This window comes from Asterias rubens, chromosome 20 (genome assembly GCF_902459465.1).
Source record: "Asterias rubens chromosome 20, eAstRub1.3, whole genome shotgun sequence".
Lineage (NCBI taxonomy): Eukaryota > Metazoa > Echinodermata > Asteroidea > Forcipulatida > Asteriidae > Asterias > Asterias rubens.
The window spans coordinates 7,065,444-7,084,893 of record NC_047081.1 but is presented as its reverse complement, the minus strand read 5'-3'; the positions used below and the strand labels follow the sequence as shown (position 1 = coordinate 7,084,893).

The following is a 19,450-nucleotide window of genomic DNA, read 5'->3' as shown; positions in this document are numbered from 1 at the left end:
ATCCAAGAGAGTTTCAGCTGAATACAGTGTACATTTCTCGAGGCGAAAAAGCGAAAACTGTCATGGTATTTTCATCAAAAGTACCGAATCGATCCGGTTTACATAGGTCACAGAGGGTACCAACCTCACCTCTGACCGCAGCATTCCCAAACGGACAACAGGTTTATCTAAATCTCGAACAAAATCAACTTGCAGCCAATGATAGACTAGGCCCCTGTCTTTATCCGAAAGGATAGCGGATAGAGACTGGACTTGCTTTTCCGGACCAGTGATTCCATTGGTACAATGTCATGGATAAACGTGCAGTGACGTTGCTTTGCTTATCTGTATTTTGATTGGTCCGGGGTGATGTGAGTGCAGCTGACAAACATCCCCTCGGACCAATCAAAACACAGATATGGAAAGCTAATTTTCGGTCGTCCGCATTAGTCCACATGTGTAGTATGTACAGTACATTGTACTTGCATGTAATGTTGGTGTAAAACTTGACTGCATATCTCTATGTGAAATGAATGTAGGTGAAAGGTGAATATGGTCGGGGATTGACCTAGGCTAAAGGCCAGTCTCTGGCGTTATTCACGAGCCTCAACGTGTGCTGTCAGATGTCCAGGCTCAGCCAAAGACAGCTCACCATTGCCCTCGTTCAAGGTGATGTCATATTATGCTAGAGGTCTATTCCCCCTCTTGCCCGCAAGGAACAACACAAAGATTACAGATCTCTGTATGAAACGATCTTTAATTGACTTCATTTTGTTTCTTCTTTGTCACTGTTTTGAATAGTTTAAATAATGCTCCTCAGTTAAAGGCAGTTGACACTATTGGTTACTCAAAATAATTATCAGCATAAAACCTTTCTTGGTAACGAGTAATGGGGAGTTGTTGATAGTATAAAACATTCAGAGAAACGATTCCCCTTGAAGTAACATAGTTTCGAGAAAGAAGTAATTTTCCACAAAGTTGATTTCGAGACCTCAGAATTAGATTTTAAAGGTCTCGAAATCAAGCATCTGAAAGCACATAACTTCGTGTGACAAGGGTGTTTTTCTTCCAATTCTCTCGCAACTTTGACGACCAATTGAGTTCAATTTTTCATAGGTTTGTTATTTTGTGCATATGTTGGGATACACCAACTAAAAAAACTAGTCTTTGACAATTACCAATAGTGTCCAGTGTCTTTAATGAGTACACTTTCATTATTATTATTTTTCAACATAGAGACATTTGTATAGATTTGATTCCATTTATTACTCCATGTTCGTGCACTAAAGCTCTTTAATCCATGTTATCGTGACTCCACAGGGAAAAATTCACTTCAGAAATTTTAGAGATTACAATATTTCATAAACTACAAAACTACAAAATATTTAAGAGTACTTCTTCGGAAAAAGCAGAACAAAATTCTTAATAAAACAAAATAAAATGGCCATCTCATGGGTTTACTTCTAAATATAGATTGAAATTTCAGACTTATTCTATAATTTGGAGAAAAATAGGACATCTCATTTTGGGAGGGAGTTAGGGTGAATACACTTTGAAAGTGTTAATACAACATACGCGAATTTTGCTGAGCAAAAGTAAGACAACAATTTGTGGACATGAAAATATTTTCATAAATAAATTTAAGCTAAAACGTAAATTTAAAAAATGAGCAAATGCTATTTCCACAAATAGTTCTCTCATTATTTTGTTATGAAATAAAACAAAAATGTCAAAAAGTTGTAGTCAGTACAAAATTGTTTTTAGTATCAAAGACGGTGGAAATTCCAAGAACTGACATAATTACTATACTTCGTTTCTAAAAATGAAAAAAAAATAGTTAAAAGAGATAATTATTTCAAATAAAGATTTTAAATAAAAAAGAATATTCCTGTATCTTTATAGTGGCGTATTTCGTTCTGGTCTATCTCTCTGTGGCTGGCGCTTGATTAGAGTTCATCTGCACGAAGCTTCCCTTTTCTGATCTGACCTCTCATGTTGTTTATATATTGGTTAACCTGAAATGAAGAAAATTAAGAGAATTCAATAAGAATTTTATTGTCAACATCATACATACAGAAGTTTAGTGTCTATTGCTTTTTAAAGACATTGGACACTATTGGTGAATGTTGAAGACCAGTCTTCTCACTTGGTGTATCTCAAAATATGCATAAAAAACCTGTGAAAATTTGAACTGTATTGGTCGTCGAAGTTGCGAGATAATAATGGAAGAAAAAACACCCATGCCACACAAAGTTGTGTGCTTTCAGATGTTTGATTTTGAGACCTCAAAATCTAATTCTGAGGTCTCAAAATCATTTTTTCTGTGAAATATTTTCCTCTGAAATGAACTCACTACAGAGAAAACTAAATTAGAAAACCTGAAAAACACCCAAACTGCTGATTTTTGGTTGTTACAACCGAACGTGTTTCCATGCAGAAATTTGTGCATAATGTATCACTATTTTCTCCGGACTCACGCGACGAACCAAGTCAAAATTTTCACAGGTATGTTATATCATGTACAACACAGGCCTGATACTTCACAGAGGCAATAAAAGCAACTGCCTCCATGCCCCCTGGTCATTGCCTTAATGCCCTCGAAATGCTCCAGTAGAAAATTGACAATTTCCTCAAATGGTGCCCAATCGTCAAGTACTTGCACTTCCGATCCCTATTCTTATCCGGACCTCTGTCATTGAGATTGTGAGTTATTGTTGTGCCAAGATAACGAAACTTGCTGACACGTGGTATCATGGCTCCACAAAAGGTGATTGTCACATCTGTTCATAACTTCACAAGGTACTCTGTCTTACCCGGATGAAAAACAAGGCCATACTCCTCAACCCCTTTAATAGCCCCCACCGCCAACCCCCAAACAAAAACATAATGTATTCTCCCCCCCCCCCCTTACATGAAGCACTAACCTTACTGCCGATATCACTAGCCTGTTCTCTTAGAGATCTGTGCTTCATGGCATCAGCGGGTTCACCAAGTTTCTTAGATACGCGATAATTCTTCTCCGCTTCCAGTGACTGTACATGTAGAGTCTCAAACTTGGTCAGCTTCACCTCAAAATGTTTCAACTCGGTCTGAAAGAAAAGTTTAAAAACTTTTACATGGGCACGTTGAGCAGTCTAAGCGCACCAAATTCCAAGTTGTTGTAGGCCATATGGGTTTGAATCTCGGTCTCTGCACTTATGTCCTTGAGCGAGACAATTAACTTCAATTGTTCCTTGTCCTTTATATCCTTACTTAAAGACACTGGACATTATTTGTAATTGTCAAAAGACCAGTCTTCTCACTTGGTGTATCTCAACATAGGCATAAAATAACGAAGCTGTGAAAATTTAAGCTCAATTGGTCATCGAAGTTGCGAGAGAATAATGAAAGAAAAAACGCCCTTGTCGCACAAGTTGTGTGCTTTCAGACGCTTGATTTCGAGACCTCAAAATCTAATTCTTAGGACCAGAAATCAAATTCAAAATATTTTAGTGAGAAATTACTTCTTTCTCAAAAACTACGTTACTTCAGAGGGAGCCGATTCTTAATATGTTTTGTACTATCAACAGCTCTCCATTGATCGTTAACAAGTAAGTCTTTATGCTATTAATTATTTTGAGTGATTACCGATAGTGTCCACTGCCTTTAAAGCCATTATACACTTTCGGTACAGAAACAAAATTAAGTTCAGATTTACAAATAATTTACAGGGTTTACAGAAGGTAATGGTGAAAGACTTATCTTGAAATATTATTCCATGAAATGCTTTACTTTTTGAGAAAACATTTAAAAAATATAAATTCTCGATAGCGAGAATTACAGATTTATTTTAAACACATGTCATGACACGGTGAAACGTGGGGAAACAAGGGTGGGTTTCCCAATTTTTTCTCCTGACTCCAATGACCGATAGAGCCTAAATTTTCACAGGTTTGTTATTTTATATATAAGTTGTGGTACACGAAGTGTGGGCCTTGGACAATACTGTTTACCGAAAGTGTCCGATGGCTTTAAATGGACTCTGCCGAGTAATGAAAAAGTCAGCTTGGACTCAAAGTCAACACTTGAAAAGTCAGACTTGTCAGTCTTGAGTTTACTGGCTTGAAGGTGAAATCACTGGCCTTGAGCCTGTGGTCCACTGGCCTTGAGCCTGCAGTTGACTAACCCACTCAGCTGCTCTACAAAAAAAGCTCAAGAGCAATGCCACACAGCACATCCTCTGTTCAAGTTTCTAAAAAACTGAACCTCACCAACATTTCAGATGCATAATACTGTGAAAATATAACTGACTGATGAACTCAAAAGAAAGGCACTGGACACCAGTCGCCTTTTAGGTAATTGTCAAAGACCAGTGTTCTCACTAGGGCCCAATTTCATAGAGCTGCTTAGCGGCCGATTTTGTGCTTACTGCACAATCTACATTTGATAGTGCTGCTAACCAGAAGCACACGAAAAGGCATGCTAACCTTCCGGTGCTTACCGCCGAAAATAAATGACGTCACAATGCAAATCCACGGTAAACACGCAATATGGCCGCCCAATTTTTCTGCTAACCAGTGAAATACGCTAAGGCTTAAGCAAATTTTTCTGCTACAGTAAGCACGCAAATTTGCTTACCGTTAAGCAGCACTATGAAATTGGGCCCTGGTGTATCCTAACATGTACATAAAACAACAAATCTGAGAAAAACATTTACTCAATTAGTCATCGAAGCTGCAACAGAATAATGAAAGAAAAAACACCCTTGTTGCACAACTATGAATGTGTTTTCAGATGCTAAATAAAAGGCTTCAACCCTGAAAATCTTTTTTAAATATTTTGATTGAGAAATTGCCTCATTCTCAAAAACTATATTACTTCAGAGGGAGCTGTTTCTTACAATGTTTTAACAGCTCTCCATTGCTTGTTACCAAGTGTTTATGCTAACAGGTATTTTGTGTAATTACCAACAATCTCCAGTGCCATTTACCCAACTCACCTTGAGCGACTCGAGTTCCTCTTCCGTAAAGTTTGAGAATTGGGCTTCCCTCCAGAGATTGATGATCCGTGGCTCAACGAAGTCGCCGCGATGACCCTCGGGAATTGTGATTGAAGAGAGTCGCTGAAAGTCACGACTCAGGCTCCGGTGCTGCAGCTTCAGATCGAGCTCCAAGATGGAACGATCTTTTGGATCCACCGGTTTGATAGAATCACGATCAACACGATTGGCGTCTTTGGCTTCTAAAGAATAAATTGGTAACAGGTAATAAAGTGAATCATCTATTGGCCACAAAGTGAGAATGGAAAACAGCAGACTTACAAACTGCATCCTACTTGACACAGGCCTAGGCAGATATGTGAAAATGATATCATCGCCAACACCACCTTCTATGTGAAACAATAGACCTTATGCATGGACGTCATCATGTCGCCATCTAAGAGGTAAAACGATGATGCAACAAATGGTGAACACACATCTATACACGCGCAGCGCGCAAGGTGGACCATTGAGAGACCTTCTTTTTACCTCTTGACGAGGGCACCCTACTCAAATGGCGTTATGTGCATAAGGTCTACGAAGAGCGCAAGAAAGGCAGTATTGGAGAGTGACATTTTGTGGGGGACAATGTCCTATAGGATATGGTCCAAGATTGATTGTTTATAGTTGAGTTCTCTTCAGTCCACAACTTGCAATTTTTGCCCAGCACTCTTGAGCAAAATATATTGTTCAAACCTGAATTGTTTAAAATCTACCCAGTCAGTTTCCCTTGTGGTTTACTATTTGATATAATTAATTAAATTCTGTTTCTTATGATTGCATCAAATTGACATACTGTCTCCATAAAGCTGTTCTGACAGTTGCTCAAACTGGTCTTGTTTTTCTTGATGGTGAAGTAGTTCTTCTCTAAGCTGTTCCAATTCCAGAGCGTTAAAGTTGGGTACTGTGTGGGAAAGAAGACAGAAATGTTTAATCTAAATGTTTTGTCAATTTTGACATTTAATGTTGTGTTGACGCCCCACTATTTTCCAGTCTAGCATTAAGGTGACGTGTATTTTCGTGTCCCATCATAGGACTGAAACAAAGGCTGCCAGCACCTTTACTGCACGAAGCGTTGTCAAAGCATGCACTCCTCGTGCAACGTTTTATTTCACACACACGAAGAGGACAACACACAGCAAGAAAGTTCTGCCTTTTGCTTGGATTTTTGAGTTATCCTCAATTCCAGGCCTTTTGCCTTTTTGCATATCGAGAGGCTTCCAGTATTTTTTTTTTTTTAGTTAATCCAACGGTTCTTTTCAGAACCACCCCCAACTCATTTAGAGACAGTCATTACATGGTGTTACCGCAAACTCTTCTATAGCATTTTCTTTTTTTCACTTTTTTTTACCAAAATTGACCGAAGGTCGTTTGAAGTCCTGCTGCTCCTGTAAATTTTGTCCTTGTTAAAACCCAAACTATTTCAAACTCAAACTTCTGGTTTGTTTATGAAATATTCAATTACAAAACAGATACATTGGGAGAGGCATCACAAACCAGGAGCTCTACGGTGGACTACCGAGAGTTAGCACCAAGATTAGGACAAGAAGGCTGAGATAAGCAGGTCACTGTCTCAGACATACTGAGCTGGCAGTGAGCAAGCTTGTGCTTTGGGCCCCTACCCAGGGTTACTGTACCCGAGGTAGACCACAAACCACCTATGTGGACACCTTGTGCCGGGACTCTGGCCTGCAACGGGAGGAGCTGCGTACAGCAATGGAGGACCCATGTGTGTGGAGGGACCATAGAGCTATATATATTGACTAGAGCGCTAACACCCCGTTATACACGCACTAAAGTTTTGAAGCCATGTGGGCGCATCCATGTTTATGTACAAACCAATACAAAAGCTTGAAATTTTGTAAGGCAATTGTACGGCTATTTGCATGATCGTGCGTCTGTTCTTTTTTATGTGCCATCGAAGCAAAAAATGCAGTAAATGTGAACGCACAATCTGCTGATCAGCGCATAAACTGCGAGCGTCATGTGCGTCATGATTAAAAGGCGCGTTTACTTTTTTTAGTACGGCAATCAAGTCGAAGTTACGGTTTTCATAGCGCGGACGTACGCGAGTGGACAGCTGCGTACGTATACGCACACGCCGAATGTAAAATAATCGCGGCAATGTGTGTTCTCTTAAAATTCCGAATTCACGCAACACACCAAACATGTCTGCGCCCAGGGTGGCTTCAAAACGCAGAACAAGTTAGCGCTCTAGTCAATATATATAGCTCTATGGGAGGGACACTATCCGATGCACTGCATCGACTGGATGAAACTACTGAATGAAGTATTCCAAACTTACATTGTTGCGCCTTCATCCACAGCTTGTTGATTTTAGCGTCACTGAAATCCCCGCCGGATGTTTTAAAAGCTTCTCTGGACTTCCTCCTCTCTGTCTCCTCTGGTGGAATCATCCCAAATTGTCTCATAATGTCTGAAAAATTATCAACACGGGTCCAAAACAAATCAGAATCTCAAATCTTTGATGGCATGTCAGTGAAAGTTTTTAATTTTAAATAATTTTGTTTACAGACAGGGAAAACTTATTACTAAGAAAAGAGACAAAAGAATTTAAAAAATAACATCCAAAAAATAATTACTTTTGGCAATGCTATTGTCTTATTTTGCCCGAATTGGTCTTCAAAAATGCAGAAAAAAATATTGTGGGAAAACCTCATTGCATAGCAGTCCCACTGTAAAGAATTGCATGCTTTCAGATGCCTGAAGCCTTTCTAAGATTAAAAACTACATTCTTCAAAGAGGGTCGTTTCTAACAAAGTTATTTTATGTAATCAGCTCTTCAGTGCTCTTTACCAAGGGGAAGTTTTTCAGTGCTCTTTACCAGTGGAGTGGCGGCATGTTGTTTGTACACTCTGTTTTAAATACCCCGTTCTATCTGTACATTGGCAAGTAATATAATAACTCATAATGAAGTCTTATATAGCGCATTTATCTACCAAACAAGGTACTCAAGGCGCTGAGTAATATACAAACTTTCAGAAAGACAGGAACATTGCAGTGATGAATTCTGAGACCCAATTATGTGACACCTGATAAGGATTTTACAAGGTGCTACATGTATGGCGCATACAGCAGTAAGTATATTGGACACCCAGTTTTTAAATTTTCCAAAAAATGTTGACACCCTTTTACCAAATCCTGGCTTTAACTTGCATTAACTTGTGGAAATTACCAAAAGTAATGTACACCTTGCCTTTAATGGTGAACAAAATAAACAGTTTATATGTTTACTTTCATTTGTTCCACCTGTCATAAGGGATGAATAAGCCCACTGTTTGCCAGCATTTTAGTTTCACTATGGTAAGCATACAAAACTGTGTACTTTATAATTAATATGAAAATTCTGACAATAATTAGTAATTAGTATCACTTTCTAATTCACCAAAAAATTACCCAGCCAACTTAGGAACTTCTTCGCCTAACTTTCTGCTATAAGCAATATTAGGGGATGTTTAAATTGAAGATGAATTTGCTACATTTTCAGTTTGTAATCTAATACATTAAAACTCGTAAGTAATAACCTAACTTCACAGTTCAGAATCTTCCAACAAAGAGAAAGAACTCTCTCTGTTTGTAAAAGTGCCCGAATTTTTAAATGCTTACAAATAAACAAAAATCAATTGACAAACAAACACAGCTGCAACAAATGAATTTTTGCCAGCAATGCTTTTCCATTTGACGTTTGTTTTACTTGCCTGTTTTCACTTGCTGTGACCTAAAGATTTCTGTGGAAATTTTAACCATTAGGCCTACTACTGCGTCCTTTGGACGATAGCCGTAGGTCCTGTGTGTTACTTGTGAAGAATGGGTTCGCCTGGTGGTCCTTGATTGGCAGCATATTGTGCCACATCACCTTGTAAACCATAGTAGGGTGTCGTGGCCGAGTGGATAAGAACACCGAACTCAAGCTCTGGTGTTTCTGTTCAGCAGAGTGTGGGTTCGAATCCCGGTCATGACACTTGTGTCCCTGAGCAAGACACTTAACTATAATTGCTTCTCTCCACCCAGGGGTAAATGGGTACCTGTGAGGGCAGAGATGGTTCTTGTGATTGATTTAGCCGAGTAGCGCATATTAATGTTGCACAAGGCTGTATACTCCCCACTAGGGAGCTGAGATGGTTTAAGGAGTGATTTAAGGCCCAGTGACCAGGGGTAATAATGTGATGCGCTTTGGGACGCCCTCCGGGTGTGAAAAGCGCTATATAAAAACGGGTTATTATTATTATTATTATTAGTACAGTATATAGGAATTGATCTCATACATGTACTTCAAGCTCCACAACACCTGTCAGGAAAACACTAAATGTTGAAATGCTTTGAGCGTCACTGAGTAATGGCTTTGACCGGTATATAAGAAGCCACTGTTACTTTATATCATTACAAGATCACCGAATAAGGACTAGACATGATCACAAGATAATCCAATTGCCAGATAATCCTCCTCACTAATCACCTGATAATCTTCGGCGTAGGAGTGCTTCGGTGTCTCCATCAGCATCCGCCCCATCTCGTTGATGTTTCTTCAACTGCATCACTTTAGTGTCATGTTTCAACAAAGACTCTCTTAACTCGTTCATCTTGACTGGTGGCATCTTCATCTAAATGCAGGGGAGAATCACCATTAGATTAATCATTTGATGCCAAAACATCAGCAAATGTAAAGGGTTCTGCCCAGGATTTCTTTACTGGTAAAAAAAGTAATCATATAACAGACTCTAACCAAAAAAGTACGTTCAAAATTAATGGCTTTGGATACAGTTTGTGTTCCTGGTAAAATTTTGTATTATACAAAACTTTACATTTCATTTTTATGTAACTGTTGAAAAATGTGCGGTGGTTGGAAACAGAAACAAAACTGTCAGTGGTGGCTGCAGAACCCTGGGTTTTCACCAGGGTTTCCTGAAGTGTGTCTGTCAAGTCAGTTTAAATTTAGTTTTGATGCTGTGAAATCTCTTTGGACACCAAGTAATAATTACACAATCTAGTGTCCCAAACGTTGTAACTTCTTGGGCATTAAAAATTATAAAACTTAACAACCTGAAAAGAATAATGCGACCAGTTCCGAATTTCAAACAAATTGTCCATCAGACAACTCGACCGTTCGAACTTAGCGGTTGGGATAACTTAGCAGTTGGGATAACTCAACAGATTTTATGTTCAACCGTGATATCGTGTGACACCGGCGTGTAGCAGCTGAGCGGAGTAGAAGGGGCCTAGCAGCGGGTGTATCATGACTGTACTGACTTGGCACGCACGAGTGTCCCCTGGGTATTTGGAGGTGGTATGACGGGGTACAGCGCCCTAGTAACCATGGTAACTGGGTCTAAAGTAGCCCCATAAATCGGTTCAATCCACTCCCTATCCTTGGCCCCAGCACGTCTGATATCTTTCGCTTCCTTGACAAACCATCTGCAACGATCTGCATCACGAAACTTACCGATCTAATGCTTCAGAAGTTGCAGATAGCCCTACACTTGGAATTGTTCAAATAGGTATCACAGGTTTTGAGTAAAAATCAAATGAATTTTGAGTGTGAATTTTCTCAACTACCGCTCTTTTTACCGCTAATGCCGATATGCCGATAGTCCCCGACTGTGCGCATATTTTTTTCCCAGGACAAACGTGTAGAATTATCTGCACACCTTCGTCCTGGAAAGAAAAAATACCCAAACCGCACTTTGTGTACAAACATATGGACACGCATATGGGAACTATTCTTTGTAGTCTAAAGCGCATGTCTAGTCATTGTTTTATAACACTAACAAACATAAGGTTTGTTGGAAACAAAACACCCTCTAAAGCCTGGTTCGTACTTCCTGTGAATGCGAATGCGATGCGAATGCTGACTTCACAAATTCGCAACAAAATCCACACTTAGTTGAGTTGTGCTCAACTCTCTAGCAAATATCGCCGCGAAAGAAAAGTAAGTTGTGACGTCAAATTCGCATCGCATTCGCAGGAAGTATGAACCAGGCTTCACTCTTCCCTCTTATCCTCACCAGTGACCATGCTCACTCAAAATTCAAGCAAGAAGTACAATGTCAATGTTCATAATAAATAAGTTATTAACTGTTTCGTTTTTTAATTTTGAGAAAATAGAATTAGCTGTTGCAAACAACTTCCAACCAAATGGACCGAGCCCCGAGAGTATAAATGCAAAAAATAGTTAATGGCCTGACGTTTCGACCCTAGTACTAGTAGCAGAGTCGTTCTCGAAGGCTAAAAAAAAAAAAAAAATACGGCTACTGTGCTAGTGCTAGGGTCGAAACGTCAGGCCATTAAAAAAAAAAACCTACTTATTAATGATTAAGTAGTTATTGTTTTTTAATTTTAATTAAAAGAAAGTAATAAAAAACAACTAGAAACCCACAGTCGCACTAACTTCTAGCTACAGTTTGCAGCAGAACAGGTAGTCTTGTGAACTAACCTTGTTGGCTTTCTCCCAAACTTGTTGAACAATTCTTGATCTGAAGTCAAGGTCTTCTTGAGCAGTTCGCTTTCCATCTCGAATGTTACGCCCACCCGACTCGTTGGTGTTTTCTGAATATTTACCCTGAGCTCGAACAACACTACAGACGAAAACCAATGTAAAAATAACTACAACTATTTCCTTGATCGAAAACATATTGGATATGGCAGCTTAGGTTGGAATATCTAGGGGTTTTAAAATAGAAAAGTCTCAGTTCACACGACGGCAGCACACAGTCGGTAAAGAAAACTCAGTGATATGACTGCTCTTCTTGCATGCTAGCTACGTAGGTGAACGACGTACAGCTATCACATGGCAAAACACAGTGCGACCTTTGACTTAAACGTACGGTCTCGTGATTGGCTAGCAATAAAATAAACTGGCAAATTAGTCCGTCGGCGACAATCTGAACCACAAACCAAAATAAATGTTGTTTTTTTCCCAATATTGTATTCTTTATGAGGATTTCAATTTATGATGAGAATTAATCTATTAAGTAGTTGATCGTAGTTGATCGGGACTTCTTGATGAGGGTAGACATTTCTGGTTACGAAAAGAAAAATAAGTTTTTCTCCATGTTAATTCACCTGACTCCAGTCCATCATCAGAATAATCTTGGATTCGCCATAATTGGTGGGCTATGTCATCACACTGTGCATGCATTAGACATTGAAAGAAGTGCGTATTTTAGGCGACGCGACATTTATGCAAACTATGCACTAAGAAAAAGTATGCGACAAAGTATGCGATAAAATCTGCGACATCGCAAACATCTGCAAAGATATTTGTGACATCGCAAATATTTTCAAAGATATTTGTGCATCGCAAATATCTGCAAAGATATTTGCAAAGATGTTTGTGACATCGCAAATATCTGCAAAGATGTATTTACAAAGATATTTACAAAGATATTTGCCATATTATTGCAAATAATAGTGAAAAGATATTTGCGCGATCACAATTATTTGCAAAGATTTGCAAAGTGCGATGTCCTTTCAGGGCCACCACCATACTATAAAATATAATTCCAGTCAAAAAGTGCTTCGATTTTTTTTATGAGGAAATGAACAAATCATTTTTAATGTTTTTTGAAGGGGGAGGGCCGGGACGCTACACAATATTTTAACTTTTGGGGCCTAACTATGGTGGCCCTGAAGAAACATTGAACATATATATTTACGTAAATATTGGCGTCAATATTCATGGATTTTGCCCTAAATCGCAAATATTCAAGTCAATATTCACGTAAATATGTGTGATTTGTGACCAAACGCAAATATTTACGTAAATATTCACGTAAATATTCACGATATATTTCTTTGCCAAAATCGTAAATATTCACCTAATATATTCAGTGTCCCTTCAGGGCCACTACACCTAACTGTGTTGGGCGCAATCTTTAAAGATGACCTTTTTCAAATTCGCGCAAGCTGCCATTATTTAACGGCGCAAACTTCGTTTCCTTGCGTGATTACGCAGGGGTAGGTGGGCGCAAAGCGACTTTGGCTACAGATACGGCTAGATCAGCGCGTCTGTAGTGTTGAAGAATGGCAGACGCGCGCGCCCTAGCCGTAGCCTGCTGTAGCATAGCCGAAGTCGCCAATTCGGACACGTCCGCCAGTCCTTGGATGGATCACATGTCACACGACGGTTTTGCAATGCACTATGTTGAAGGGAAATTCCCTTCCATTCATGAACATAAGTTATTTTATAATATAATCGTGCAGTATTGATCTACATTTCTTCCTCCATGATTAGATGAAGGCACGGCAACAATTAGTTGAAAGCCACACAAGAATAAAGAGAAGAGCTCGGCTACAATCCATGCAAGTACAAACAAGCTACATCATACATCATACAGTACATGTACATGGCGTAAACAACAACGGTCGGTCGGTCGTCAGTGCAGTGTAGTTTACATCCAGTCATTACACATTAGTGTTGAAAAGAAGATTGAGGTATACTACTATTTTACTATACTACCCGGTAAACTTTCTGAAGATGATGATGGTTGACGCGAGGCTAACTAGTGCTAGTGGGACTGGGACTAGTTTTTTTGGCACGTCGACAGGAAGCGCATTCAAGGACACGAAGGTAATTTTAAAATTAAAGCATTTCATTTCTCTTTCCAGATTAAATTTATTTCATGTCAACATCCATATGATATATCAATGTTGTTATTTATAGTCAGAAAATGTATTAAAATATCAATAAATTGTACAAATGAAATCTAAGTTAATGATGTAGGGATTGTTGGAAAAAGGAGAAGTAAATGCTTTTTGTTCCCTTTCCCTGATAAAACTAAAAAACAACTAGACAAAAAAAGAAGCGTATACACACAAAAAAGTAACAAGGTCAAGGGAGACAAGACCGACTTGTATGATGTTATTGTTATGTACAAACAAAAGGGACACAGGCATGGAAATGCATTATAAACGCTCCATCATGATCCTCCCGACCCAATGGTTGTAAAGTAGCCCACATTGTTGAGCTGTTAATGGCTCCGCTTTTAACATCGGTCTCATCACTGTCACCATTACACAGTGATGAGACCGATGTTAAAAGCGGAGCCATTAACAGATCAACAAGGTGGGCTAATTATTAAGGTGCTTCCGATGCCGGCAGGACTAGTTGGGATAGCATTAACCCTCCTCGCTTTGTACAAACAGCCGCCGGTTTGAGGGTACAGTACAGTGAAGAATTGTTTCTTATTTGAACAACTGTTCGTCTGCTTTAAATTCTGCATACTCCGTCAACAGAAGTTTGAAGAGGAATAATAATGTATTGTTACCTAGAGGTATAACAAAACAATGATTAAACATTGTGACGGGGGTCCATTGGTTTTGTACACCCTCGGGGGCAAATTGCACTTTCGGGAGCAAATGGCACCCTCGGGTGTGCAAAACGCCATGGACACTGTCACAGCGTGCAACAATTGTATAATGTTGTCTGGCAGACTGCTGTAAAGACTTGTTCTTCAGCGAACTCTCCCTTAACAGTGTTCTGCTGGCTGAAGACCATCTAAAGGCAGTGGACACTATTGGTAATTGTCAAAGACTAGCCTCCACAGTTGGTGTATCTCATCAACATATTGTATGCATAGTTGGTGTATCTCAAAATATATGCATAAAATAACAAACGTGTGAAAATTTGAGCTCAATCGGTCATCGAACTTGCGAGATAATAATGAAAGAAAAAACACCCTTGTCACATGAAGGTGTGTGCGTTTAGATGGTTGATTTTGAGACCTCGTGTTCTAAACTTGAGGTCTCGAAATCAAATTCATGGAAAATTACTTCTTTCTCGAAAACTATGGCACTTCAGAGGGAGCCATTTCTCACAATGTTTTATACCATCACCCTCTCCCCATTACTGGTCACCAAGAAAGGTTTTATGCTAATAATCATTTTGAGTAATTACAGATAGTGTCCACTGCCTTTAAAACACCAAAGGACCGGTCAAACTTCACTTTAAGTGGTCCGGTTGTCCAGTTCAGTGTAGGAAAGCATCCCTATTTCATTTAAAATATGGACCAGTGAAAGAGGTGATGGTCTAGTAAAACGAAATGACAAACAAACTGGTCCTTCAGCTAGTCACTGAATAAAGGTAGGGCAAACCTAGCCCTGGTAGGCATCAGTCAGTGCCAGTTTGAGTGCCACAGCACTGACCAACCTGGGCTCATGCAAACCCTGCCTCCAATGTATGTAGTCCTGGTTTAAGCTCCTCCCTAGCATTGTGGTTCCATAAAAGTGTGTCTATACTATCCAAAGCTGCTGTAGGTTTCCAACCAAAGGTTTTTAATAATGCCATTAAGATTTAAAAGAGTGATTACCGAAAGTATGACCTTTACCCTTTTTAATCTCTTTTTGTAGAAAGTACAGTATCGAAGAGTGCTGAGTGACATCGCAAGCAAACTCAACGCAGAAGATATAAAGACCATGCGATTTATTTGCAAAGCCGTTGATGGACTCTCAAAGAGAGATTTGGAACTAGAGGACCCCCTGGACTTTTTCCAAAAATTGGAAGACCGCGGAGTGATGTCTGACGACGATACAAGCTTTTTTAGAGAACTTCTCGATATGGTCCACAGACCGGACTGTATGGCGTTGCTAGATGGGTACGAGAGATCAAGAAGTGCAACTGAAGGAGCTGAACGAGTGAGGGATCATTTGGGGCAAAGGGTCTCTACCGACGGTGTGTGTGAAGACTTTCACAAGCTCTACGTACATGTAGGCATGCCTGGTCCACACAAAATCAGAGGTATGTTAAGTCTAAAAAAGGGATGTGTCTCAATCCCATGAGGCAATTTTTTATATTATGCAACATGACAGCATTGAACTGCACTGCAAGCACAACAAACCTAATTTCATGAGGTTAAAGTCTAGGATTCCCATTCAAGTCTATTTCCATAGCAGCTACGGCTATGGCCAGATCACCATGTCATTGTGCGATGAAGTATAAGACTTCCTTAGCAACACCCTTAGCAACACTTGTAGCCGTAGCTGTAGCCCCTGATTCAGCCATGGCACAACCACCCAACATACCCCATCTTGCCAACAGGCTGGTATAGTTACTCAAGAGTCAATCAAAGACTAGGTAGGATTTGAATCTTTGCGTGTTGGGAGTATAGTGTTGCTTGTTGGGATTATAGGCAGGACTTGTAATCACACAGTTGTGGGTTTAAATCCCCCCAGCTAACTGCATGATTTCACAATGACTAGGACAAACATTGACGTCTAATTACTGAATCACAATTTCTTGATTTGGGCATTGTAAGTTTAACCAATGTTTGAATGAGAGAGATTGGTTGTTGCCAAGCATGGTGTTTATATCCCCCTGTGGGAGTTTGCCGAGTTCCCTTGACAGGGGAAGATCATCTACATTGTAAACAAACAAATCAACAAACAAGATGCATTTGCGCTAGCACCATGTGTCAATCTATTTGAGTAGTTTTTGTTCTGAAAAGAACCATTCGACAACTCATCGTTTCGATCAGTATGCTCCGAGTATTAACCCGCCTGAAGGTGATCAGACGACCATAGCGTATTGATCGAAACGTTGAGTTGTCAACCACCGGTTCTTTTCAGAGCCAACACTAGAAAGATTACGGATGGTGCCACTTGTGGACGAGTCTTTAATGGTCTGTCACGGTGAGACAGTCGAGTCGTGGTGGTTTGCCACAGAACGAATTACTGCTGGCAAACTGCTGGCTGCCGACTTCTACTCCCTCATTAACGACTTGTTAAAAGGAACAGTAGTCGTGAGAGCAGTCAGTAGTCTCGCGGGGCCAGCAGGCTTGCTAGAATACCGCAAGTGTCGCGGGAATCGTGCAGGGAGTCAGAATCGCGGAGAGAGGGAATGCTATTACCACAACAGACAATTAACGACTTGTCCGCAAGTCTAGGTGCCACAGCAAACCTCACTGAATAAGAGAATTCTGTTTTATTGATAATTATTTCCTGTCAAGAAACACCTCTTTTAAACAGTCCTTTTTGTTTCCATTCCTCTCTTTTTCAAAAGGTCCTATCCAGCAACCAATAGAGGGTAGCTTTGGTGAAGGTGAGATAATCTTAAAAGATTGCGAAAAAGAAATTTCACGAAATTTACTTTTGAAACTAAATTCGAGTTTTATTGTAATACATTCCAAAATTGATTACTCATGTTTAAATTTAAAGCCACTCTGGATGATACACAATAGGTCTTGGTGAATAGTGAAAGTTGTTACTTGACTAATCGCGCCATAAACAGTCGCGGCTTTGACACTAGTTGTGACTAAATTTTTATTTCCAAGATGCGTTGCGCCATAATGTTTGCCACAGGCGCAATAGTTAAATTCACCCTTAGAAGATTGAAGGATTATGTCACTGACGTCTAATTGTGTTTTGTAAGTAAGTTATGGTGTCACAAACAGCCGTTAGCAACACAATTGGTTCACCAAACAGGTAGTCGCAACTATTTTTGTAGTAGTTGCGACTGTTTTTGTAGTAGTTGTGGCAGCACAATTATCCGATTAGTTGAAAAATGGTAGTCGCGACTCGACTGAGCAATCAATAGTTGCGACTTTGACACACTTCGCACTAGTGGCCCAGGGGTGGATTTCACAAAGGTAGTCCTAACTTAGGACTGGTCCTATCTCTTAGCATTGCCTAGGACTAGTCCTAAGTTAGGACTACCTTTGTGAAATCTACCCCAGGCTTAATTAATACACAGGGTTAACACAGGGCTTCCTTCTTTTTTTTTCAACAAGACAACAGGGCTTGTAGTTCAGTATTTTTTATTCCATTTTTTTACCCACTTGCATGAAGACTCTATTGGAAAATGAGTACACCACCAAGTTGAATTTGTCATTTCCGTTCCTATTTAAAAACACTGGACACTATTGGTAATTGTCAAAGACCAGTCTTCTCACTTGGTGTATCTCAACATATAAATGCATTTATAAAGTTACAAACCTGTGAAAATTTGAGCTCAATTGGTCGTCGAATTTGCAAAACAATAATGAAAGAAAAAACACCCTTGTCACATGAAGTTGTGTGCTTTCACATGCTTGATTCCATGACCTCAAAATCTAATTCTAAGGTCTCAGAATCAAACTTGTGGAAAAATTACTTCTTTCTCGAAAACTGCATTAATTCAGAAGGAGCCGTTTCTCACCATCAACCTCTCCCCAATCCTCGTTACCAAGTAAGTTCTATGCTAATATTATTTTGAGTAATTACCAATAGTGTCCACTGCCTTAAAGATGCTAGATTTGTTCAACTATCCATTCTCTGAAACCAACCCTCCCATTTCCTTTTGTTGACATTTAGATTTGTCAGAAGCTTTCGAAATTGTGGTCGAAGAGCTTGGTAGAGACTGGCGGCAGCTTGCTCGTAGACTTCAACTAACTGAGACGGAGATCGATTTCATCACTGAGAATCACATGCGAGATCTTAGAGAGCAGAGTATGCAGTGTTTGGTCGTCTGGAAGAAGAAGATGAGAACAAGAGCCACTAAAGCCGCTCTAATTGAAGCCCTTAAAAGATGCAAGATGATGTACATCTCAGACAGATTGGAAGGACTTCAGGTCAGATGATAGGAGGTTTTCTATCACTGCATACAAAAAAAAAAATCACAAGCCTGCCGCCGATTTCACAAAGAGTTTGGACTCGTCTTATCTCGAGTTAGGACTAGTAACTCGTCCTAACTTAGGATTAATCTTAAGGTCTGCATGCTACAGTGCAGGACTGGGACTCGTCCTAAGTCCTAAGATTAATCCTAAGTTAGGAAGAGTTTTGTGAAATCGACGGCTGATGCTTTAAGTCCGGTTCATACTTCCTGTTAATGCAAATTCAACGTGAATTCAACGTCACAACTCTCCTTCGCAGCGATATTTGCAAGTGAGTTGAGCAGAGTTGAAATGCTGCAAATTGTTCTTGAGAATTTGTGACGCCAACATTTGCTTCGCATTCGCAGGAAGTATGAACCGGGCTTTACAGGGTTAATAAAGACAGGTGCTTGCTTTTTAGGACAAGTGAGTTTGTTGGATACAATGATTTCGTTGGATAAGCGTGCAGTGATGTAAGCTTTTTTAACTGTGTTTTGATTGGTTTAGGGTGATTTGGTGCAGCTGAAAAACATCACCTTGGACTTGGACCAATCAGAACACAGTGATATAAAAAGGTTAGGCCGTGTCCGAAACGACGACTTCGGCTACAGCTACGTCTAGATTAGCGCGTCTACCAGTGTTGAAGAATAGCAGACGCGCGCGATCTAGCCGTAGCTGTAGCAGAAGTCGCCGTTTCGAACACGGCCTTACATTCAGCCGTCTGCATGCAGTATACACTGTGTACATATATTATGTACAGTACTTGCATGTAATGTTGGTATGTAGGATTTGACTGCGTACATGTGAAATGAATAATATAGTTGAAAGGTGATCAGGAAGTCTCTTCTGAAGAGTCGACAAAACCATGAAGTGT

At 39.7% G+C, this 19,450-nt stretch overlaps 2 protein-coding genes across 2 annotated transcripts; one reads left to right on the top strand and one right to left on the bottom strand.

The window, feature by feature from the left end:
* Positions 1-1,254: 1,254 nt before the first annotated feature.
* Positions 1,255-11,775, bottom strand: LOC117303922 (alpha-2-macroglobulin receptor-associated protein-like). The gene is made up of 7 exons (XM_033788382.1): positions 11,448-11,775; positions 9,474-9,618; positions 7,302-7,433; positions 5,793-5,900; positions 4,958-5,199; positions 2,904-3,068; positions 1,255-1,994 (listed from the first exon to the last, which is right to left on the bottom strand). Exons 1-7 carry the CDS (start codon positions 11,643-11,645, stop codon positions 1,926-1,928), a joined length of 1,059 nt encoding a protein of 352 aa, XP_033644273.1. The 5' UTR covers positions 11,646-11,775; the 3' UTR covers positions 1,255-1,925.
* Positions 11,776-13,479: 1,704 nt separating this feature from the next.
* Positions 13,480-18,646, top strand: LOC117303986. The gene is made up of 4 exons (XM_033788457.1): positions 13,480-13,583; positions 15,362-15,749; positions 17,010-17,048; positions 18,299-18,646. Exons 1-4 carry the CDS (start codon positions 13,491-13,493, stop codon positions 18,562-18,564), a joined length of 786 nt encoding a protein of 261 aa, XP_033644348.1. The 5' UTR covers positions 13,480-13,490; the 3' UTR covers positions 18,565-18,646.
* Positions 18,647-19,450: the final 804 nt, after the last annotated feature.